This window comes from Emydura macquarii, unplaced genomic scaffold (assembly GCF_026122565.2).
Source record: "Emydura macquarii macquarii isolate MOO-44397 ecotype Brisbane River unplaced genomic scaffold, CSIRO-AGI_Emac_v2 contig_3375, whole genome shotgun sequence".
NCBI lineage: Eukaryota > Metazoa > Chordata > Testudines > Chelidae > Emydura > Emydura macquarii.
The window spans coordinates 1-25,306 of NW_027133512.1; the positions used below are offsets into that span (position 1 = coordinate 1).

General features: G+C 48.0%; 1 protein-coding gene and 2 pseudogenes across 1 annotated transcript in view; 1 reads left to right on the forward strand and 2 right to left on the reverse strand.

The window, feature by feature from the left end:
• Nucleotides 1-342: 342 nt before the first annotated feature.
• On the reverse strand, nt 343-6,375 carry LOC137143985 (epidermal differentiation-specific protein-like; annotated as a pseudogene).
• Nucleotides 6,376-11,712: 5,337 nt separating this feature from the next.
• On the forward strand, nt 11,713-24,316 carry LOC137143981 (uncharacterized; annotated as a pseudogene).
• The window catches only part of LOC137143982 (cystatin-B-like), a 42,520-nt gene continuing 40,939 nt past the window's right edge, over nt 23,726-25,306 (reverse strand). The window contains exon 4 of the mRNA XM_067534069.1: nt 23,726-24,270. Coding sequence (XP_067390170.1) covers nt 24,136-24,270 — 135 coding nt within the window. The 3' untranslated portion in view covers nt 23,726-24,135. The remainder of the gene's footprint in view (nt 24,271-25,306) is intronic.

The window sequence follows — 25,306 nt, forward strand, 5'->3', positions numbered from 1 at the left end:
TGGGTTTGTGGAGCCACCTCTGTGCTGGAGCGCACTACCTGAAGGATGTTCTGGGGGGGTGCTATGCCCAATGAGCTCTGGCGCACCTCATGTTCAGTTCATCTTCTGCCGTCCTAGGTGGTGATCAACTCCGTCCGTCTTGAGATGGCTCTTTAAGGCATGGATGATCAGCTCTGTGTGAGGAGAGATCTTGCTAATGGAGCACCATGATTTTTTCCCTGTTGGTGGGTGGCTCATTTATCCCCTGCTGATACTGGGAGTGCTGAAGGCTCCTATCTCCACAAAGAAAATGACCCCCTCTACCCTGCACCATAGAACTCTAGAACCTGGAGTTCTCACGCTGTCTTTAGATTGTGGTGATCGAGGTTTGCTGATGTCCTGTTTGGTTGATTCCTTCTGTTTTATCTGTGTGGACTTCACTTCAATCTGTCTTTGGGTGCCTCAGAGCTGGCAGTGATCATTGCGCCGAATTGTTCCAAGGGCAGTTCAAACAGCTCTGGGGAGTCGTGTCTGATCCTAGAAATCATAGAAGTGTGGAGCTGGCCGGGACCTGAACAGGTCATCTCATCCAGAGAGACGGGTTGGAAGGAAAAGAACTGGCAGACAGAGGCCACAGATCCCTGAATAAGCCTCCAGAGAGATCTGTATGAAGGGTCTGGACAGGGAGGGAGCACCCAGAGTAAGCTGCCAGTCAGGGAAAGCATGCAGGAGACTGGGAGGGTGAGGTCCTGGAGGAAGTTCTGCAATGGCTTTGGGGGACAAACAGCAGGACACAAGGCTATGAAGCACTGCACAGGATGAGCTGCGCCTTCCCAAATTCACTGATTCTGTGGAGCAATGAAGAGCAGGCATGGGCAGAGCTCTCCCTCTCTGACTCCTCGTAGGGGTCCCCAACCCATGGCACCACGGGATTACAGGCTCTGCAGCCCACCAGAATTATTGTGTGCCAGGTCTCAGGGGACGCAGAAATGAAAGCTTATCATTGAAGTTGATTGATCCATAGTTTGGAAGCAATTCACCTTGCCGGGCAATATAATTCAAGCCACTTCCATCTTCATGTTCACTCAATAGCCAGGCACCACTCTGGACCTTGTGCAGGAAACTCTGTCACCGAACTCTTTCTTGTTCAGATTGGTTGCTTTTTTGATCACCATCATCTTCCCTTCATAGTTGATGTGTTCATACAGGGTGATCTGGGGATTCTTCAGGTTTTCAGTAATCAGGTTGAGAGACGTGATCTTGTCATTCATATCTTCACCAACAAAGCTGTGTTCACCTTCCTCAAACACCAGGAACTTGCCTGAATAATTAGGATGCTCGTAGGCCACCCAGGGTTGGCCAGTGACCTTTACAGAGGAGACACAGTGGCTCCACCCTACAGGCTTCAACTCAGCGATGTCAGAAATGAATTCTTTGGATCTACCTTTGAAGTCTGCATGCTCATAAATGGTGATCCCATTCATCCTGCTGGGTGTGACGGGATCTTTGTGATTGGTTCTTGGAGAAGAAACAAGTGACTGAGAAGCTGTGGAGAGAGAACAGAGTCACAGCGTGAGAGGCAGCCTCTGCTTAGTGGAGACTCACTGTGCTGGGAAGGGAAATAAGTGTCATTTGCAACAACAGATAAATACACAAATGTACAGAGGGAACGGGCAAACTCCTTCCTCAAATGTTGAGCCAGCGGGGATAAGACCGGGGGTTTTCCCCACCATCTGACTCCAAGGTCTCTTCCCTGCTCTGTACTCCACGGTCTATGAAAAATTGCATTTTGGGTAAATGGAAATGTTTTGTTTTGATAAAATTGAAATGTTTCATTCTGCTTTTGACGCTTTAATATGTTATTTTTACATTATTTTACTTTATATTTCAGCAGGGCAGAATAATCATTTTAAAATTACAATATAAAATAAATCCAATAAAAGCGGTAACTGGTGTCAAACTTTTGTAACAGGGAGGCTTGTCCTATGGGCTCTAGAGCCTGGGACTAAGCCAGCCCTGCTTAAAGGAGGAGCCCCACTTGGGTGGAATCAGGTGCTCCACGTTGGGCCAGTGAAGGGGTGGGCTATTCCTGGGCTATAAATGGTCAGAGGCAGTTCACTGAGGGCAACACTCAAAGGGGACTGCGCTGTGAAGCTGCACAAAAAGAGGGTCTCCTCCTGCTGTGGTCCCCAAGGAAAGGCCAATACCTCAGGGAGGAGGGGCTGTGACCAGCTTAAGACTGAGGAGAGGATTTCTTTTGTGTTTGTTTTGAGAATGTTGTTGATTTAATAATAATAAAGAAGTGTTGCAAGATGGGCTGTGATTGAAAGAAACTGTGCAGAGTTTGTTGAAGGTGCTCTGAAGAAGAGGAAAACAAGGCACTGCAGAGGAACTCCTGGCTGCGAACAGGTGTTTGGGAGGCAGTTGACCCCGTTCCTATAATATCATTATTATATTTTAAAATGAAAAATCATTTCAAAATTGCAAATCAAATGGTTGCAAAATTATGGCAATCAAACTGTTGCAAAAGCTGTGTCTCAGCTGGAGTATTGTGTCCAGTTCTGGGTGCCACATTTCAGGAAAGATGTGGACAAATTGGAGAAAGTCCAGAGAAGACCAACAAAATGATTAAAGGTCTAGAAAATATGACCTGTAAGGAAAGATTGAAAAAACTGGTTTTGTTTAGTTTAGTTTAGAGACGAGAAGACTGAGGGGGGCATAACAGTTTTCAAGTACCTAAAAGGTTATTACAGTGAGGAGGGTGAAACATTGCTCTCATTAATCTGGAAGACAGGACAAGAAGCAATGGGTTTAAATGCAGCAAGTCAGGCTTAGGTTGGACATTAGGAAAAGCTTCCTAAATGTCAGGGTAGTTAAGCACTAGAACAAAGTACCTGGAAAAGTTTTGGAATCTCCATCACTGAGGTTTTTAAGAGCATGTTAGACAAACACCTGTCAGGAATGGTCTAGTTATTACTTAATCCTGCCTTGAGTGCAGGGACTGGACTAGATGACCTATTGAGGTCCCATCCAATCCTACACTTCAATGACACTGCTATGATTCCAGTAGGATTCAACCAGAACATTTAAACTGCACTGAAAAGTTTTGTTTCAAATTATTTTTCAAAATGAAATTTCATCAGAATCAACACATTCCTGTAGAATGTTTTGATTTCAATTAATCTGCATTTTCTAACAGAAAAATGTGTCTTCTAAAAACTTTGTGACCGGCTCTCATCGCTGTAAGGATCTCAGAGCATGAGTAAATGTCTCCCCCAGAGCAGAGACACTCACAGCTCTGGGGGCTGCGTTGGCTTTACATCAGTGCGTGTCAACCTTTTATGGCTCAGGACCCATTTGTAAACCGGGATGACCTGTCATGACCCAGGAAATAGCTTTAGTGCTATTTAGTGCTATCTGGCTCACTGAATATTTCTCGCCCACGATATACAATATACACACTGCTGTAATGAGTACTAAATAAGTACTTGGCGAGTACCATAGCAGCAGCTCCTGCGACTCCTGTCCCACAGGACTGGCTGGGCTCGGCTCCTTGTTCTGGGCGTTGCAATCCCTGGGGTTGCAGTGCTGCTCGATTTGGGCACAGTCCCACCCCCTGACAGGAAGGCAACCAAACCATATTTGTGTGTGTGGCATTGTGATCTGTCACACGGGATCTCAGCACCACTCACTGAAATTTTTCCTGGCCGTCATCATGTCAGAGGGTGGCTGGGTTAAAGCTGAAGAGAGAGGACACAACACAGATAGAAGGAGCGAAGAGACAGGCTATGGGCAAGGCAGAAGAGCTAGAGAGAGGGGAGGAAAATGAGAGAATTGAGAGAGAAAGGGTCATTATGGAAGCAGGGAGCTAAGGAAGAATGGATTTAGAGCCTGCAGAGTCTAGTGCATGGAGCTGAGTTTGTGGTACACAGGCCCCGTACCAGACATCTGGAAGGGACTGGTGTACCACAGGACTCAGAGAAACACCCTGCAGTGGAGTTGGTTACCAGAGTTTGGAGCCAGTCCTGCAGACATGTGAGCATCTGCATTATTTTACTCACACAGATCATTCCATTGGCTGCCTAGAAGCACGTAGTGCTTTGATGTAAAGTGTTTGCATTTACTGGGCCAGATTCACCACCGGTCTAACCCTATCTTGCACACACCATAGGAGGGTTTAATGCTGATTTATTCTAACTAATTTAAGTAGCAAGGTTCCCTGTGAACAGGCACTCTGATGGGGACCAGACTGTAGCTGTATTAGGCAGCCATAATTGCGCTGTTGTGTGAGGAAAGGGAGCAGTAGAGCCCAGGAGAGGAGGAGCCTGGCAGAGAATGGGCCCAGCCTGGGTTTCCGTAGTACACAGAGCCGACTGGAAATTTTCTATTGAAATGGTTTTTGATAGTTTCTGAAAAGATCTAACTGTTCCATGGGAAATTTCCAATTTTTGCTGAAACGTTTTGATTTTCCCTTTGAGAACATCCAAACAAAACGTTTCGTTTCAGGGCTGTTCAACATGAACCTGTATCAGCTCAGTGCGAGGCATCTCAAGGGAGTTGAAGCTCAGGTGCTTTGTGCCTGGCTCTCGTCTATGACCTGGGCCTCACCCAGATCACACGTCCAGGATGACAGATTCAGATGGTGCAGATAGAAGTCACACGACTGAGGTGTATCAGGGGAGAAATATTCTTGGCAGGGAGCCTGCCGCAGAGGGAAATATGAAGGCATGCAGTGCCCAAAACTACATGTCAAACTGACTTGAAAGAAAATCTTTTGACATTTACCAAACAACTTTTTTGGAACTTTACGGTCTGTGAAATAATTGATGGTTTTTCTTCCACTTTTGGACATAAACAAATGTCAAATGATTAGAATTTCCTATCTCACAAATTGCAGTTTTTGCTCAGCTGAATTTGTACAGTACGGACTCACTTCCTGTAGTGCATGCTCTTCCCCTCCTCCTCTTGGCCTCAGCTCAGGGAACCTCTGAAGATTGGGCTATTCTATAGCTGCCTAAATATGGATATAGGCGCCTACTTTTAGGCACTCAACTGAAAATGTTCATGTTAATCTCTGTGCCTTAGTTTCCCCATCTGTACAAGAAGGATAGTAATACTGCCCTTCTTCTTCTTTGTCATGATTTAGTAACGAAGGATTGTAACGCAACGAACTCACCTGAATTCACACTGCCAGTGGCCAATCCCCTTCCCTTCCCCTGCCCCAGTTCATTGAGACAATTGACCCTTGCAAATGTTTGAATGCTGACAACGCTGCACAAACCCCAGCACAAGCAGGTTGCTCTTTTTCCTCAGCACAAGAACTAAAGATCACACACATGCATTTCGCTTAGTGTCAGCATTTACTTCCTTCAACATACTGTTATGCGGGAGGTTGGGTGGCTCCCAGCAAGTGAGTCTTTGATCTACAGACAGTCACACGCCTCACTGAAGCTCTGGGCATTGTACCCACCTTTCATTCAGGCTAAATAACATAGCAGTTAAATATGCCTTTGTTCCATGACAGTTGTAAAAATGGAAGCCACCACCCAAAAGACTGTACTGGATGCACACACAAGGGCTGGGGATTCATTTGTGAGGAGCTGTGTGCATGTCTCTAAGTCAGAAGCAGCCAGAAAGCAGGGAAAGAGAGACAGAAAGCCAAGGACACAGCACGAGAAGTACTTGTTGCATGGCCCTAAGAGAAAGCCAATAGAGAGAGGTTTTTGGACAGAGCTCTGGCTGGAAAAAGACTTGAATTGTGAGGAAGGAAACTTTCTCCAGTCGTCTGATTCCTGCTGCATTCAGGGAACCGGTAAATAAACAGGACTGTATCAAAGAAATACCTGACTCTGTCATCAATATCTCCTCCTAATGGAAACCACCCATAAGGACTCAAATATTGGTTAACTTCTTGAGGTAAAAAGAGGTTTGTGCTTCATTCCTGTGGTATCTGCTGTTTCTGCCTACAAAAAATATTATCTCCCCTTCCTATACTCTGTGGTGTGGTCTGCCCCAGCACTTGTGCTCTCAGAGATCACCTCCCCTAAATAGAAGAGGTGCACTCTCATGCCTGGTGGTAGCAATAGCATCTCCTCCCTTTTAAATTCCTCCTGCAGCTTCTATCAAATTGTCTCAGGGGATGTTGTAAGATCATGTGAACCGTGCATACTAAACCCACAAACTCTCCGCAATCCTTCTCTAGATGCTTTAAGCAGCTGCCAAGACACAGAATAATAAGAAGTTAACAGTTTATACCTTTGCTTCTGGCTTCAGCTTCTGACACTTGTAGAGTTCTCCTTGCACCTTCTTATCGGCTGCTGCTACAGACAAGAGAGACCCTGTCCAACCAGCTTTATACCTGAACACCGGCCACTCACTATCACAATAGCACATAGCTGTCCAATAGGAGCTCACAACTTGTGTTATCTGGGCCCATTAGCAACTGATTGGCCTGGAATAATGCCAGGAAATAACAACAATGTGACTGGAGAATTTCTTTTGCAATATTTATTCAGAATTGTTCCTTAGAAACATGCACATGTCATGAAGCAGGGAACATTATACATCCCGAGACAGACAGAGGGGACGATAATGAAACCAGATACGTAGCTCTTTGAGTGAAGCTCTGGTCAAGTTAGTCTTGGTAGCAGGGAGCCAAATCTCTGCCTGCCCTTACAATGGACACTGAAGCAGAACAGAGCAAGGTGGCGGACTCCAGATGGCAATGTGGAATCTGAGGTAGCTAAGGAGCTTTGCAATTCCTATGACACTCACAGAAGGGAGGGAGAAGCCCAAAATGTATGAATATCAATGTTATGAGCAGAATAAATGGGCAAAATGTGACGCAAACCTTGAAATTGACACCCCCTCCCCAAAGCATACAGGAGCTCGTTTCAAGGAGTTTGTTTAAAAGGGGATATGAAGTGTGCTGAAGTTGCAACCCAAATGTAGGGTTATGTCAGAAAATGAGGGGAGGGCTGTTTGGGGAGTTACCAAGACTGATGAGTCGTATAATAGATTTGAGTGAATAATTGTTTTTTTGGTTTGGTGGCCAAACTGAAAAATCCAAAAAACAAGTCCTTTCATTTCTATCCAAAACGGATTCATTTTAGTTTTTTCCTGAAAAAAAAAACAAAAAACAAAAAATAAAATAATGTTAAAACAAAACACTTTGTTCAATCTGAACCAAAAAAATCAGTGTTTTGTTTGTTTTTTCATCTTTTTAAAAATACGGTTACACTTTGAAACAAGGACCCCAAAACAGATTTGCCACATATTGTCACACTAGTCCATGCCTGTCTGGCACATTTCAATACTTGGAGGACTTTGGAGGACAGGATTAGAATTCAAAATGACCCTGACAAATTGGAGAATCGGCCAGAATTCAACCAGACGAAATTCAATAAAGTTAACTGCAAAGTACGTCATTTAGGAAGGAACAACTACAAAATGGGGAGTGTCTGTCTAAGGCCTGGTCTACAGTAGAAACTTGGGTTGACGGAAGCTGCCTTACTTCAACCTAATAACGTATGTGTCTACACTACCAGGTCCCTTCTGCCGATGTAACTCACTTGTTACATTGATTTAAGTACTCCACCTCTGCTTAATTCGATGTTGATGGGCTGACTTCATTTGTGTCCACAAAACATGGGGGGAACATGTGGTAGGAGTGGAAAAGAGTCTAAAGCTTTTTAAGGAGTCAGGGTTTAAACTTGCAGGAAACATTTATCAGTTTGTGAGGAGCGCCCCAGCTTCTTAGGACATATCACCAGTGAGGATGGGTTGGAGCTCCAACCCCAGAAACTGAACGTATAAAGGGATGGAAAGTTCCCATGAACCTGGACGAGCACAGTGCTTTGTAAGCCTCAGTGGATTTGACAATATTTGTAGAGATTTGCACAACATTTTGCAAAGTGCCATTATGCTAGTTCCTGGTGTGAAACCATTTGCAGTGCTGCGGACACAGGAAGGGGCCCATGTGCTGTTGGGTGGGATCGTTAATGATATACCTTTTGATACGCTCCAGCCTTTTCTCCTGGAAAGCAAAGAGTTTGGATCGGGCACTAACAGCTGACTGCAAGTGTGTCCATACAAAGGAAGTAGCTGACTGGGAGAAGCGGGGGTTGGGGTGGAAGATATACCCCCATCCCTGTAACAAAAGGAAAGCAGATTTCAGCTCAGTGTACCTTCCCAGCTCATGCAGCTAAACACCTGAGGCTGAGGGGAAGTGAGGGTGACACAACCAGCTGCTCTCACATAGGAGGGATGAGGTTCACTGATGTGACTGTGAATTACCTGGGTCCTGACGGCATGGCCGGGGAAGACAGATAACTACCTGCTCTTACCAGGGAAACTGAGGCAGAGCAGAGCAAGATTTTGGCTGAGACTCCAGCTGCAAGTGGGGAATCTGAGGTAGCTCTGGAGTTCCGCCAATCCTACGGTGCCCACACAAAGGAGGGAAGAGCCCTAGTAAAGTGTAAAACAGCTGCTTGGGAGACTGCAGAGGTAACCGCAGCCGTGAGGGAGGAGGAACGTCTCCCCCTGGCTTAGGAAATGGTGCATGCCCCTGAGCAGGGTTGGGGAAGAAATACAGCTCAGCTCAACATGTGGGACAAATGACAAATCCAGTCGAGTGGGGAGGCGGGGGCTTACACTACCTCCCTCCCCGGGGGAACGGCGAGATACCACAGGTGTCCCCAGACCTTGGCCTGCGAGGAGATGGGCGGAAAAAGGAATTTGGCTCCAGGGAAGACTTCCAGATTCTCCGTTGCAGATGCTGGGGATCCCTCAGCTGTTAAAGGACCTGCATGGTTAACACCAGCGTGGCAGGAGGACAGGCCTGTCCTGACTCCCCCAGTGATCGACTGGGTGCTCCCCACACTCCACACATGACCAGGAACCCCAGCAGACAGCCTGGGTGATTGGCACACCTCGAACTGAGAGGGTACCACCCTCTATCCCCAGCAGAGGAAAGGTACTGGGGGCCATTTGAGAGCATGTGAGGGCTCCCCTCAGTCACCGCACTGGCATCCTTCCTGAGTCGCTTTCAAGTGGGGCATATGCAGAAAACTGGGAAACTTCTGCTTGGTTTTTATGCATTGGATGTCTGACTCAGTTTCCCCACTCACATGGCATGGTTACTCAGCAGGTGTGGAGGGGTTAAACTCTTTCTTGACACAGGACAAGCAATGCAGCAACTGGGTGGAAGGCACGTAAGCACTGCTGAACTATCACTAACTGACAACGTGTGAACTGAGCTTTAGAATAAGGCAATACCAAATTTTGTGGAACCAACATAATTAAAGTTACTTGTATTGGCTAGTGATTGCATCGTGATTCAAAGGGCGAGTGCAGTAGTTTCCTTCAGGAACTGAAGTCACTTGTCCATAATTAAACAAACCGTTAGGCTGATATACATCTGGGAAGCCTCACTCCCTCACCCCCAAGGGGAATTTGCAAATAAGCTCATATGTTTCATAGAATCATAGAAGATGGGGGTTGGAAGGGACCTCAGGAGGTATCTAGTCCAACCCTCTGCTCACAGCAGGACTAACCTCAGCTAAATCATCCCAGCCAGGACTTTGTCAAGCCGGGCCTCAAAAAAGCAATGAAGATGGAGATTTCACCACCTCCCTAGGTAAGCCATTCCAGTGCTTCACCACCCTCCTAGCGAAAAACTTTTTCCTAATGTCCAACCTAGACCTCCCCCACTGTAACTTGAAACCATTGCTCCTTGTTCTGTCATCTGCCACCACAGAGAACAGCCTAGATCCATGCTCCCTGGAACAACCCTCCAGTTAGCTGAAGGCCGCTATCAGATCCCCCCTCACTCTTCTCTTCTGTAGACTAAATAAGCCCAGTTCCCTCAGCCTCTCCTCATAAGTCATGTTCTCCAGCCCCTTAATCATTTTCATTGCCTTCTGCTGGACTGTCTCCAACTTGTCCACATCCTTTCTGTTGTGGGAGGCCCCAAAACTGGACACAATACTCCAAAGGTGGCCTCACCAATGATGACTAGAGGGGAATAATCACTTCCCGTGATCTGCTGGCAGTGCTCCTACTAATGCAGCCCAATATGCCGTTAGCCTTCTTGACAACCAGGCACACTGCTGACTCATATCCAGCTTTTTATCCACTGTTACCCCCAGGTCCTTTTCTGCAGAACTGCTGCCTAGCCAGACTTCAAAGTAAGTCAGGACCTGGTTCTGTCTGGGCCACAATCTCATGTCAGGTTTGGATGGGGTGAGAGCGACCCCTCCTTCCTCTTCCTTGGTCAGTATCATCAATTGATATAATTTTCAGTTCCTTGTTTACCAGTCTCTTGAACAGGTTTTTTCACATGTAGGTAACCAGATTCTCCACTTACAACTGGAATTGCAGCCACCACTTTGCTCTGTTCTGCCTCAGTTTCCCTAGTAAGGACAGGTAGAGATCTGTCTTCCTAGCCACCAGGACCCGCTCATAAAGGGGGTTACTATTAGAACAACTGTAAAGTGAGAGCGGGGACAGCGACCTGTGGCATATAAGGGTGGCAGCTTGACAGTGCTGCTCTGCGTTGCTTGTGGAGTCCAGGGACATATAAGGATAGCAGCTGGAAAGTGCTGTTTAAACCAGCCAGCTGAGTTCAGGGAGATATAAGGGGTCAGCTGAGAGTGCTGATAAACCCGGTCCTCTCAGACGAGCTCTGTTAATGTGTGTGTGTGTGTGTGTGTGGCTGTTTATTTGAGTCTGGGGCGGGAGGAATCCAGCCCTGGGAAACGTAGGTCCTGCAGGGTAGCTGCATTGGCAGGGGACTTGCAGCAGGGAGACGTTAAGCTCCGTATACAAACACAAGTAACACAAGCAGTACATTAATAGAATTACAACCCTCTCCTTCCTCAAGGAAAGTAACCCTAATAAATGAGCGTACCCCAAGGAGATGGGCAAATCTGGTAACAGCAGAAGGGAAGTATGAGGGGGGATTTGATAGCAGCCTTTAGCTACCTGAAAGGGGGTTCCAGGGAGGATGGAGCTAGGCTGTTCTCAGTGGTGGCAGATGACAGAACTAGGAGCAATGGTCTCAAGTTGCAGTGTAGGAGGTTTAGGCTGCATATTAGGAAAGTCTTTTTCACTAGGAGGATAGTGAAGCACTGGAATGGGTTACCTAGGGAGGTGGAGAAATCTCCATCTTTAGAGGTTTTTAAGGTGCGGCTTGACAAAGCCCTGGCTGGGATGGTTTAGTCGGGGTTGGTCCTGCTTTGACCTCCTGAGGTCCCTTCCAACCCCTAGTCCTCTGTGATTCTATGATAATGTCCGTTATCTATTCATTAGAGTTCACATAGATTACTCTTCCATATATTGCTCCACCGTGCTGACTGCGCTGCACATTCTGTTGCAATGGGATGCCCCATAAGACATGTGGAATATGAGGCCACCCTGCGCCTGCTCTTAACCTGACCCATCTCCAGGCATGGGCCTGACCCTTGTGAACCACCCACACAAAGATATCCGTGGGATCAAGCAGAGGAGACATAATGCATCTAGACCTGCTGTCCGCACTGGAGTCCTGGGCTCCCCATAGGGCAATGCTGCAACTCATGCTGTGTAGCTTTTCTCCCATCACAGCGCGTGTTAGTGCAAGAGCTGCATCCAACTCTGCTCTGCGGGACACACTCCTCCCTGGCCGGCCTTCAGAGATCCTGAGTATGGAGGAGCAGTCTGTGCTTTTGAGGAAGGTGAATACGGGGTATCGGTATGGATAACCACATCTCCTCTCCGCAGCTGGTGTATGAAGACCTGGAGGATCCTCAGATCACTCTCTATGCGCACACAAACGATGGAGGGCAAAGGGAGGTGCTAACAAAGAAGACTGACATGACCACAGGTTATTCTGATGACAAGGCATCTTCTCACATTGTCCAGAGAGGAGCCTGGCTCCTCTGTGAGCACGCCAATTGAACAGGCTGGTATCATGTGACCTGGTCAGGACAGAGGCTTCATGACTATGGGCTGATTGGATTCCACGACCGGTGTTCCCATGTGCCTCCCTTGCGACCCAGCCACCCCATTGTCACCTGCAAGGATTTATGAGAGCAGAAGAAGGTGGAGAAGGAGAAGGAAATTGTGATTGATGAGATTGTGGGAACCAAGATGACAGTTCATGAGCAAACCTTCACCACCACCAGCAGCAGGGAGTACAAGGCCTCCACCACCCACAGCTTCAACTTCAGGAGCTCCTCCACACTCAGAATGGGAACCAAGGTGGAAATGGGGGTCCCAGGCACCTCCGTCTCTGTGGACACAGAAACATCCACCACCCTCACCATGGAGAAAGGGACGAATGTGTCAACTCAGTTTCTCCAATCACATGGTATGGATACTCACCAGGCGTGGACGGGTTAATCTCTTTCATGAGATGGGACAAACAATGCAGCAACTGGGCGGAAACCACATCAACACTGATGAATTATCAAGAACTGACAACATGTGAACTGAGCTTTAGAATAAGGAAATACCAAATTCTGTGGAATCAGTATAATTAAAGTTACATGTATTGGCTTGCAATTGCATCCTGATTCAAATCATTAGTCTGATCTGTGTGGGAAGCCTCCCCGCCTCCGACCTCCAAAGGAATTTGCATACTGTGGTTTGACTTCAGAGGAATGAGGTTCTGGAACGGCCTTTCAAGGGGATTAGTGAGGGCAAATAAAGTCACTTTTTTCAAGACTGAGCTTGATATATTTATGGAGGGAATGGTACGAGGAAGTTGCCTTTGATGGCACATGGCCCATCTGCCACTCCTATTAGCAGATATCTCCTGCGTCCAGAGATGGGACACTGGATGGGGGCTGTGAGTTACTACAGACAATTCTTTCCCAGCTGTCTAGCTGGTGGGTCTCACCCACACGCTCAGGGTCTAACTGGTTGCTGTCCTTGGGCTCAGGAAGGAATTTTTCTCAGAGACCCCAGGGCAGGGTTCCCTTCTTCTGGAGCATGGGGCATGGGTCATGTGCTCGTCTGAACTAGAGTAAGTGGTAGATTCTCTGTAGCTTGAAATCTTTATATGAAGGGTTGAGGACTTCAGTAGCTAAGCCCAGACAGAGGTTACCGCCCGGCTGCAGGAGCAGGTGGGCGAGGTTGTGTTGTCTGTGATGTGCAGGAGGGCATGTTAGATAATCATGATGGTCCCTTCTGGACTTGAAGTCTCCGAGTCAGGCTGGATTCAAACAGGCGACCTACATGTGAAAGACCTGGTTCAGGAGCCGGGCCAACAAAGATGATCAGCTACACCCTGAGCATGTGAGCAAAAAGCAGCCAGACAAGCACCTCAGGGCGCTGGCCCACCCCTCCCAGTGTCCCATCCCCAGCCATGACCACTCCTGATGCTTCACAGGAAGGAGACCAAAAAAAACCAAAAACACAAAATCTTCCCAAAATACACCGAGCGGAAAAATCCATTCCTGTCCCCTGCCACTGGCTGCCAGAAACCCAGAAGCATGAGCTTTAGAAACATGAGACAAAGTCTATGAATCTATAGCAGGGCTTCCTTATTACTGATAATGTGCTGACAGTGCTGCACATTGTTTCAATGGGATGCCCCATAAGACATGTGGGATGTGAGGGCACCCTGCTCCTGCTGTTAACCTGACCCATCGTCACTCATGGGCCTGACTCTTTGAACCACCCACACAAAGACATTTGTGGGATCAAAGAGAGGGGACACAATGCAGCAGTCACAGCTCTGAATGCGCCAGGTCAGCAGCTGTTGTGGAAAAGTCTGCAGGTAGGGGAGGAGCAGTGATGGACAAACTGCACTTGCAAGCCCAGCAACTTGCAGACCTTTAGAAGCAAGGTTAGAAGCAGGAGTGTGAGGAGCGAGAAAAGGATCATCTGCATGAAGTGGGAATGGAGAAAGGGTGCCAAAAGCCCCCAGTCCAGGAGGTGGACGGAGACCCCTGTCCTTTTTCCCCCGGGTGTCGTAAACTCCTCATTATTTCCTCACTTTAGAGAAGGGGAGGATGTGGATGTGGTTTTCTAATGTTTTTGAAATGAGGTGTGACTTGAGGCAGGTGAGGCAGGCAGACATGTACTGTGTCTGTCTCTTTCTGTTGCTGGGCAAGGCTCTAGACACTTTCACCCTATGGTCAGCGGGGACTATAGAGATTATGAGCAGTGTAAACAGGCAAAATGTGATGCAAACCTTTAAACTGACCCCACAAAGCCTACAGAAGGGAGTTTCAGGGAGTTCAGGAAGCAAGGTGTATGAACTAAGCTGAGGTTGCTACCCAAATGAGGGGTCACATCAGAAAACAAGGGGTTGGTTGGGGAGTTACCATGACTGATGAGTCTTAAAAGGAGATCTGAGTGAATAATTGAGTTTTAAGTTTGGCCACCAATAAATTCAGTTTATTTCTAATGAAAATGTAATTTTTTGGTTTTTCTTCACAAAATGAAATACTAAAAAAATGAAAATCATTCTGTCGAACCAAACCTTTTGTTCGATCTGAAACAAAAAAATAAATCAATGTCTCGTTTCAGTTTTTTTTGTCCTTTTGTGCTTTTTACAAGTATTGTTACATTTTCAAACAAGGTTGAAACAAAACCTTGTTTCAAAATGTTTTGAAATTAAAAGTCAAAACAATTCATATCAGAAATGTCAGAACGAACTATTTTGTCTCTTTCCTAAAATGTTTCCTCCTTTTTTACTTGGGTGAAACTATTTGCTAAATTGGACCTGACTTCACTAATAGTTTTAACTCCCTGAGACTGCACTGTTGATGAAGTACTATTCGACTGCAGACTGTTACTCAGCTTAACTTACGAGTTAATAAATTTGGAGCAGTTATAGAAACTCTGCTCCCGTGACCGAAAATAGATCAAACAGATAACAATCCTAGAGAAGTGCACATAACAGGGACATGGTGTATCCTTATGTGAATAGTTGGCCTGGGTTTGACAGAAAACTAACAGGGATGGAATTGATCAGAGAACAAGGATTGGGCCCAAGCAGAGACACCCCCCGCCCCCCACCGGAGGAGAGGACCCACTGTAATGATCAGTGTATTGAGCACCTCCACCCAGAGATGTTGCTGTATCTTTGTCTTAGTGCTCAGCTGTTGTTGTTGTGTTACTATGTTGTATTTGTCGGAAAGGTTTAGAGAAAGTATTAGTTCTGCCTGGTGAGCTGGAACTGGTACTTGCAATGTCCCACTAAATCCCTGTTACTCTATATGCAGCTATTACCACTGGTGGCAGCAGCTTGCAGACGACAAAGGCACTTCTGACTGAGAAGAAATGTCCTTGTTGTGTGGATGCGACTGGACTCTAGGAGCATGTGACAGACTTTCAGCTGTTGTGCTCTGTGAATCAGTGTACCGAAGAGAAGGCAGCGTGCTTGGATGGTGATGGCAGAGAATGTTACCAGGAGCCAGTGCGGGGAGTGCATCGTACAGACAGTTACGCAAACACAGGATAGCTGTGACGAGGGATTGGCCCTTTGAAAAGTGGCAGGAATGGCCAGGGGAACCCCTGCACAGTTATATGTGTGCTTGGAGGTGGCTGTGACAGGGCTTTCCCTGCCCCACCCTGGCTGAGAGGTGGCTGAAGAGAAGTAGAATCTGCTGAGCTGAATCTGGAAGCGGGAATGCAAAGAGGGGCCTATGGCCAGGTGGAAGTTGTGAGAGAAACCTGTCTGAAAAGCCAGTTTGTGAACAGTTTAACAGATATCAGCTGGTAATTCCCAGCCTCGGGGTGACTCCTTTATACCTGATGCAGTTCAGCTATTTCCTGATATGGCTTAGGCCTTTGATCTCTGGCCTCTTGAAACAGCTTAGACCCAGCAATGGCCCCCTTGTCTGAAAACAAAGCTTCGAAGGCTGGGTTTTGACATAGCAGGTGTTGGGGAATTTGCATCCCTCCCCCCTGGAGTCCTCAGGGAACCCACCCAGCCGGCCAGGACCCCAAAAACATATTTAACACTTCTTGTCACAGAAGTCCGGGACTGTCTGGCACATTTCAATATTTCAGGTCCTTACTATGAGGCGGGAGCACAACTGATTGAAAGGCCATTCTCAGAGAGCAGTTATCAGTGGTTCGCTGTCAAATCTACCCGGGGAGGTCAGTCCTGGGTCCGGTGCCAATATTTTAATGAATGGCTTGGATAATGGGGAGTATGTGTATAAAATTTGGAGAGAACACGAAGCTGCGAGGGGCTACAAGCCCTTTGAAGGACAGGCCTGGAATTCAAAATGCCCTTGACAAATTGGAGAACTGGTCTGACTTCAACAAGATGAAATGCAAGAAGGTTAAGTGCATGTCATGTGTAAGATTCCTTTAACCATTTAATAACCCTCTTCTTTTCTTTTTATATTAAACCTCTAGTTTTTGGTTACCAAAGGACTGGCACAAGTGTGATTTTTGGTAAGAATTGAACTTTCTATTGACCTGGGGAGGCGCTGATCCTTTGGGATTAGAATAACCCTCTCCGTGATTAATCTAATGTTCAGTAAACTCTCATCATAAACACCAGCAGTCCGGGTGGTAAGCCAGGGGCTGGAATGCCTAAGGCGATGTGTTTTCGCTTGTTAACCAATGTGGTAACACAGGAGCTCACTTCTGTTACTGGCTTGGTAAAATCTATTTATAGAATAAGCCCCAGTTTCGGAGTGTGCTGCCCTGTTTTTGTACCAGTCTGTCCCAAATCTGGCACTCTCAGCTGTGACCCACACCAGGCCCGGCCATCGGTCACAGGTGTAATTACAGGATGGTCTGATGTCAGACACAAGAGATAATTTCCCTGCTCTGCTCAGCTCAGCACTGGTGAGCCCTCAGTTTCGGAGAGATGTGAACAAATTAGAGAGAGTGCAGAGGAAAGCAACAAAAATGATAGAAGGTTTGGAAAACCTGACCTGTGAGGAAAGGTTTAAAACACAGGGCATGTGAGGTCTTGGGAAAAGAAGAGTGAGGGAAGGTCTGACCCGTTAGCAGTCTTCATATGTGTAAAGGGCTCTTATAAAGACAGTGACCCACTGTTCTCCATGTCCACTGAAGCTAGGTCAAGTACTAATGGGCTTACTCTGCCGCAAAGGAGATGTAGGTTAGATATTCGCAACATTTTTCTAGTTCTATGGATAGTTAAGCTCTGGAATAGGTTTCCAAAGGACGTTGTGGAAGAGCTGCCCAGATTCCTGTGAATATGTGTCTGCAGACATTGATGACTGGAAAATTACAATGCTGTTGGATTCAGAATATGAAACAAGTCTGATCTATGGAGAACAGCCACGGCTGAAAGAAAAATCTTTATTGCAGGAATGAAAACGGTGATCAGTAATCTTCAGCCACTGCATGTAACAGCATGACCCAGATCCCCCGGGACCTGGGATTTCTACATCCTAAATGGACTTTTCTAGTAGTGACCAGTATTCCTAGTGCTACGAGTGGATTTCATCCACGGGTAGCACAAGAACTCCTGGGGTGTTACTAGACCTCACTTGTTCCTGGGCTGTGTTCAGATACCTCTGCCAAATGTGGGTAGGAGGAAGTGTGGACCCGAGGGGCAACTCCAGGGGCCTCTGGAGTAGCTGAGACTGGCAGCGCGTGTAGACGTAGCTGTGCTCTACCTCACTAACAGCAGCAGTAACGTACAGCAGCAACGCTTGTACGTACCCAGGTACCGGCCGGTTTGTGCAGCCCATGGCTCACAGCCTGCACTGCGTCCCCCAGCCAGCTCACTAAAGCAGTGTGTAATACAGCTGGCTCGGGTGCATCTACGTGACATGCCATTCGCACCCCCAGCTGCAGTGTAGACGCAGCCTTAGAGGGGCCGTTACCATGTCGACAGCGTGAAAGGCAGGAACTGCTCCCTGGGGCAGGTGTGGTGAAGTCAGGCCATCGTGCCATAAACCCCTCAGGAGAAAGCACCGGTGCAGTGAGCCTGTCGCTGTGTTCGACGCTACGGATATCCAGTCAGGGTAAGAGCAGATGATGTGACTGATCCAGAAATTCAACTAGTTAGAAATCAGCCCATGGGGATAGTGTTCAGCGTCGCTGGTGTCTCCGGGTAAGAGCCACAAGCCATGTACTGGAGCCGAAGTCAGGAATTGGAGCTGAGGAACAGAGCCAAGTTGCCTGGGATGGGGCAGGTCACCCTGGGATCTGCCCGGAGAGCAGGGGCAGTGCCAGCCTCTCCTCACTGGGGTGGGGCCTGAGGTGGGCTAGCCCGAAAACTGGGTAAGTTGGGAGAGTTGCACTATAAATCTTGTGCGCGTACACTGATTTTTTGAACACTACACACTGACACACGTCTCTGCTGGTGCCGGCATGGCGCTGCCTTCAGAGCTGGCAGCCGGAGAGCGGTGAGGGCTGGCCGGGCACCCGGCTCTGACGGCCGCGCTGCCAGCAGCAGCAGCACAGAACTGCAGGAAAGGGTGGCGCTCATTGGCAATTCCTCACCGTCACAGACACCGCACACACCTCCGCCAGGCACAGCTCCTGAGGTAACCGCACCTCTGCCCCTGTGTCCTGCTAGAGAGCGCCCCGCCTGGGTCTCCGGCTCTCGCTGTCACCTGCTCCTGGTGAACCCACCTTCCTCTCCCTGCAGGTCAGGGACTGAGGCAACTCCTCCTGCCCTTCACTAGGGCTGCCTGAGCAGGTCTGAGGTATGTTTACATTGCACTACAGCAGCACAACTGTGGCGCTGCGAATACACTGCTGCAGCCACGCTGCTGGAGCGCTGTCCTGTGAGCACAGCCCGCCTTGCTGGAAGGGTTTCCATCCTGGGATGCGATCCACCTCTCTGAGTGGTGGCTGGGTGGATGGAAGAATCCTTCCACTGACCTAGGTGCATCGACGCTGGGGGCTGGCAGCCTAACTCATCACACAGGGGGCAACTTTCTTCACAGCCCGGAGTGCTGAAGCGAGATTGCCCTAAGTGTTAGGTGAAGACCAGGCCTGAGGTTAGTTCAGCACCTGCCGTCCTGCTCTGTGCAGGCAGTGACAGAGTTACCAGTGACCAGCCTTCACACAGCAGAGTGTGATTTATTGCAGGGAAAGCACTGCAGAGAAAAGGTATCACAAACCAATAAACAGCTCACACGCACACACGCTCACCCTGCAGTACCCGTCTGCTGCACTGACCCTGGCAGGCTTCCAGGTAATTCAGGACCTGGTTCTGTCTGGGTCACAATCTCATGTCAGGTTTGGATGCGGTGAGAGCGACCCCGATTCCCCCTCCCTTGGTCGGTATCATCATTTGATATCATTTCCAGGTCTTTGTTTGCCAGTCTCCTCAGCCGGCTCTTTCACGTGTAGGTCACCAGTCTCAATCCAGCCAGACTCAGGATCCTCTAATGTGACCTCCTGCACATTGTCTGTAGTAGCGCAGAGCCCTCCCCGCCTAGTGTCCCATCTCCGGCCACGGCAGAGATTTGCTAGTAGCAGTTGTGGATGGGCCATGTGCTATAATAGGCAACATCATCCTACCATCCCCCCATACATTTATCAAGCTCACTCGAGAAACAAGTTAGCTTATTTGTGTAGTGTGGGGGGAGACGTCCCCCCTCCTTCATGGCTGCTGCTACCTCTGCAATCTGTCTAGCAACAGCTGTATGCTTTGCTTGAGCTTTTCACTGCCATGTTACAGTGTCATAGGATTGGCAGAACACCTTAGCTTACCTCAGATTCCCCACTTGCAGCTGGAATTGCAGCCACCACATTGCTCTGTTCTGCCTCAGTTTCCCTGGTAAGGACAGGCAGAAATCTGTCTTCCTAACCACCAAGACCTTATTTGATCATAACTTCACTCAAAGAGCACTTGATCACCCCCTCCGTCCTTGGGTTTTTATGATGTTCCCTGCTTCATGACTCATGTGCATCTTCTACTGAACACTTCTGAATAAATTCAGAAAAAGAAATGCTCCAGTCAGGTTGTTGTTACCATTTATGGTATTTCCCTGGGACACTCAATTCCTATTGGGCGGAGATAGCACAAGTTGTGAGCTCCTATTGGGCGGCTATGTGATATTGTGATAGTGAGCAGCTAATCTTCAGGTATAAAGCTGGTTGACCAGGGCATCTTCTGTCTGCAGCAGCAGCTGGATAGGAAGGTGCATCCAGAACTCTCCACGTCTCCAAAGCTGAAGCCAGAAGCTGAAGCCAGAAGCAGAGGTATGAATTGTTAATTTATTATTAGGCTGTCTCTCCGCAGCTGATGAAAGCAACTAGAGAAGAATTACAGAGAGAGTGTGGATTTAGTTGCATGGTTCCCATGAGCTCACCACATCCCCTGAGATAATTTGACAGCAGCTGCAGAAGGAATTTAACTCTCAAAGAGAGGAGAGGCTATTGCTACCACCAGGAGTGAGAGCGCCCCACCTGTATGTAGGAGAGGTGATTTCTGAGTGTGGGGGGAGACCACACCCCTAGGAAGGGGAAGGAATATTTACTTTTCAGGAAGAGACAGCAGATACCACAGGAATGAAGAACAAGGCCCTTTTTAGTATAAGGATTTAGCCAATATTTGGGGTCTTGTGGGTGGTTTCCATTAGGAGGAGATATTGATGATAGAGTCCGGTATTTCTCTGATGCCATCCTGATGATTTACAAAGTCCTGGTTCCCTGAACACAGCAGGAATCAAACAGCTGGAGGGAGTTTCCTTGTTCACAATTTCAAGCCTCTTTCCAGCCAGTGCTCTGCCCAGAAACCTTTCTCTCTTGGCTTTTTCTCAGGGCTGTGCGACCGGTGCTTCTCTTGCTGTGTCCTTGGCTTTCTGTCTCTCTTTCCCTGCTTTCTGGCTGCTGCTGACTCACAGACACACACACAGCTGCTCACCAATCAATGCCCAGCCCTTCTATTTGGGTGGTGACTTCCCTTTTTTCAGCTTAAAGGGGGAAGGGATGTGGGTAGAAGGTGTGAGAGGGCTGGGGGAAGAAGTGGAGGGGAGGGAAGAACATTTCAGACGTTATTTCCTCATTGTGAAGGGTTGTTATGAAATTGTCTCTTCAAGGGAAGTGATGGAAACATCATCACGCAGGGAGAAATCCAAGAGTGCTGGGTGCAGACTGTCGGGAACTGTAGAGGAGTCCAGTCCACTCACCACAAGTACACCTCCCTGCGGCCAGGTCTGGGAATGAGCTCTCACCCCAGCTGGTGCCTCTGCCACTGGTTACTCACACCATGACCATGACCCCTCACTCTCTCTTCCCAACTTGGGATGCTGTCTCACCAGGAGTCCGGCTGCTCCCTCTTTGTGACTCAGCTCTCTGGCCAGGCTACTGTACAGTCCCCGCTTTCCGGGGTAAGAAAGTCCCCTCAGACAAGCTGTCCATGTGCTGTCGCAGGCAGTTCTCTCTTCCAACCCCAGATCCTGTGCCCCTCGGCCAGCGGCTGAGAGGGGAACCTGGCCTGCCTCCTACTCCTGGTTCCAGCCCAGACACCCCATGACTAGCAACCTCGGTCTGCTCAGCCTCCGTCCTGTTTGCTGTTTCCCTGGGTTTCTTCTTACCCCACGTCTCTATCTCCGTGCCTGTCTCTGGGCTTATCACCAGCGCGTTCTCCACTGCCTCTGGTTACTGCACCCCTTAGCTGCTCGTCACACTCCCTAGTCCACGGCAGGATCCCAGCGCTTACTCTCCTCATGGATCTCCTCCTTCTTCCTGGCCAACTCCCTTTCCCACTTAGGACAGACCATAGACCTCCTCTCTGCACCCCCTTCCTGCTGTAACTTCCTGCCTCTATAATCCTAGTTCAACCCCTCCCCGCCAGGCTTCATCTGCCATTGGGGCATATCAAGCCCTGCTTCCCCTCCATGTGCAGCAACTAAGGTTAATTGGCCCCTTGGAGCACACGTTAACCCACTCAGGGCTTCTGTGGGGTGGACACTGCATTACAGGAACCATCCAAGAGAGATGAGACCTGATGGGGCTTCTACGTCTCTGCGTGAATAATCTGTGGCGCTGTCTTGTGAAGAAGTGGAAACTTCCAAAAGCCACCAAAGACTAGAGTGTGTGTGAAGTAGAGGCCCTGAGACCTTCCATACAAACTCAGCCCCTCTCCAGACCTGAAGGACATGGAAGTGGCTGTGGTGAAGGTGGCTCTGGGTGAACTCAATAGCAAGGTTTATTCAGTGTGAGTGTATTCCTAAGGGTGATCAGCACAGGGGAAACTGGGGGCGGTGGGAAGAATGTGCCCCTCCTCCTACTCTTTTGTCCTCCCCTGAATCAGACTGGAGAGATTCACAATACATGCACCAGATCTCATGTCCTCAGATCAGAGACTGATACAAATTAGAGATGGAAAAGCCCTGTGATCAGTAGGTGTCATCTAGTCCAGCCACCTGGGCCAATGCAGAAATGTTCCCCACAACCTATTCCTTGGGGCTTTGTCCTGTGGGGTTTCCAGCATCTCACACGTGATTGTACTTTAGTTGCATCCCCTAGGGAGCTGATTCCACAGAGTAATCAGTCTCTTACTGTTAGGGAATGTCTCCCGAAATCCTCCTTTCCATTTCCCTTTGCTCTGTTTCATGGCCCTGCAATTTCAGCCCTGGGCCCCCTGCACAGGCTGCTGACTCACCTCCATCCAGACCTGCTGCCCCCATTAGAGTAGTGGGCTCCCCACACAGCAATGCTGCAACTCATACTCTGTAACTTTTCTCCCATCACAGCGCCTGTTCTCAGAGCAAGAGCTGCATCCGACTCTGCTCTTCGGGACACTCTCCATCCTGTCGGGCGATTCAGTCAGAGCCACCAATCAGAGGGACATTCCCAGCGAAGTGCAGAATGAATAAGATCATCGTCTACCAGGATGTGAACTTCGGGGGACTGTCCAAAGAGTTCACCTGCAACATGCCTGACCTGCGGCAGGTGGATTTTGGTGACACCATTTCCTCACTGAAGGTCATCGGGCAGCCGTGACTGGCCTTCAAATATCCTGATTATGAAGGACAAGTCTGCACTTTTGAGGAAGGTGAATACGGGTGTATAGGTATGGATAACCACATCACCTCTCTGCAGCTGGTTTATGAAGACCTGGAGGAACCTCAGATCACTCTCTATGCGCACACGAACAATGGAGGGTAAAGGAAGGTATTAATGAATAACACCAACTTGACCACAGGGTATTTTGATGACAAGGCATCTTCTCACATTGTCCAGAGAGGTGCTTGGCTCCTCTACGATCACCCCAATCGAGGTGGCTGCTATTATGTGGCCCGGTCAGGAGAGAGGCTTCACAACTATGGGATAATTGGATTCCACGACCGGTGTTCCCATGTGCGTCCATTGCGATCTGGCTGCCCCATTCTCACCTCCAAGGTCTTATGGGAACAGAAGAAGGTGGAGAAGGAGAAGGAAATTGTGACTGATGATACTGTGGGAACCAACAGAACAGATCATGAGCAAACCTTCACCACTACCCACAGCTTCAAGCTGTGGCTTGACAAAACCCTCGCTAGGATTATTTAGCCGAGGTTGGTCCTGCTTTGAGCAGGGGGTTGGACTAGATACCTCCTGAGGTCCCTTCCAACTCTAATATTCTATGATTCTAAGATTCTATGTTCACTGCAATAGATGCACATGTTGCTGAGACACTGAACAGGTGGTTCTGTTACCCAGGGTTTTCAGAACCTAAAGCAGTGGTAACTTAACTGTTTCATTCCAGGCAACTTTCGGCTGATGAAGAATTAGTACAAGCAGGCGTGCTCTTATCTTAAACTGCTATTTATTAGATTGAAGCACACACAGACATAAGCAATTGATTTAGAACATCCCAAATAATTACCCTCCATCTTTCAGTGGAGATGTGAAAGATTAACTCGAGGTGGAGTTGGCAGAAAAATTATTCTACTTCTCCCCAGGTTAGTATTATGATTAGCAGAAAGCAGCAAACCAGGAGAAACTGGACATCCAAGATCATGGACTAAGCAGGCTCTAATGAAAGCATGTTTTGGGGAGCTGCAGTGCTGAACCACTGGTATTTGGATAGATCCAGCCCGTTTCCTTGGGGCCCATCATAAGTTAGCAGCAGTTACTGCTGGCATGAAGCCAGACCTTCTGCTACATGCAACACAAACTTAGTTTTCAAAATCAGATTCATTTTATTTGTATTCATTTATTGGCACAGGCGGTGTCACTTGGTAGTCTGTAGAAAGAGCAACAGAAGAGCCCATCCCAAGCATCTAATTAGAAATAATTCAGTGGATCCTCTTTGGTTTTGCCAGTCTCATAGTCGATGAGACTGGGCTCCTGGTTATCAGGAGGAAGGCCCTGGAACACCTCCAAGTGTACACACTCATTGGTGCTGTCGCTGATGGAGACCTGAAAGACAAGGAGAAGGGGACAGTCATGGACTAAGCAGATTCTGATGAAAGGATGTTTTGGGGAGATGCAGTGTTGAATAGTGACAAAATAAAAATTAAATCACACACGGTATCAGTCAATACCCTAAGCCTGGTCTGTAGAGACTGTCCTATTTCTTACCACATGTGTGAGCAGAAACAAGCCTTTGTGTCCAAATAAGGGTGTTCCGGATGATCAGTAAAAGTTTACCCCGCATTCACAGGGTCACATCCAGCCCTGCCATAGCCAGGTGTCACTTCCATTGCTTCCTCCTGGAGTTGCATCTGTTTATGCCTGGGCTGAATTTAGGCCACGATCTTCATACCCCAAAAATTAACCTTCCCATTCAACCCCTTCCTCTTCTGCTTTTTGCAAATAACCTTGGGGGTCTGAGTGAAGTGAATGCGAGTCGCTTTACAAAAAATCTGATGGTTAAACCCAAAAGTTTTCAATCCGTTTTTCCTAAAGCAAAGTCTCATTGACTTCAGTCAGATCCCATGCCTATGCTGGCAGTGAAAGAGTTAGCCCATTTTGCTGTAGGAAGGCCATAGCTGTATGCAAAGACACTCAGGAAAGGGGAAAGAAAGCGGGAATAAAAGAGATGTTTTCTTCACCCTCTACATAAGAAGGCAGTTGATGAAAGTCAGGGAAGAGGCGAGAGGCATGTAATGGGAAGAAATCCTTCTCTTGTGCTCTCCATGGACTAGCTGAGTTTACAGAAAGGGCTGAAGATCTGTTTGGAATTTTTCTTCGACATTGGTTTGCTTGGCTAAATGACCAAACCCAAAGCACACCACCACTAGAGGGGAAATCAAGGCCCACGTGACTGAAGGCTGGGATGAGGTAAGCCGACACTCTTAGACGGGCTGGGTGAAGCTTTTTCAGACAAATATTTATTCACCAAAAAATGCAGTTTCAGATCTACCAAAATTATTTGGGCGTTTGTGTCAATGTTGACTGTCACTCAGATCAGAAATGATTGTATTTTTCGAAATGCTGACAAACTGTTTCAATA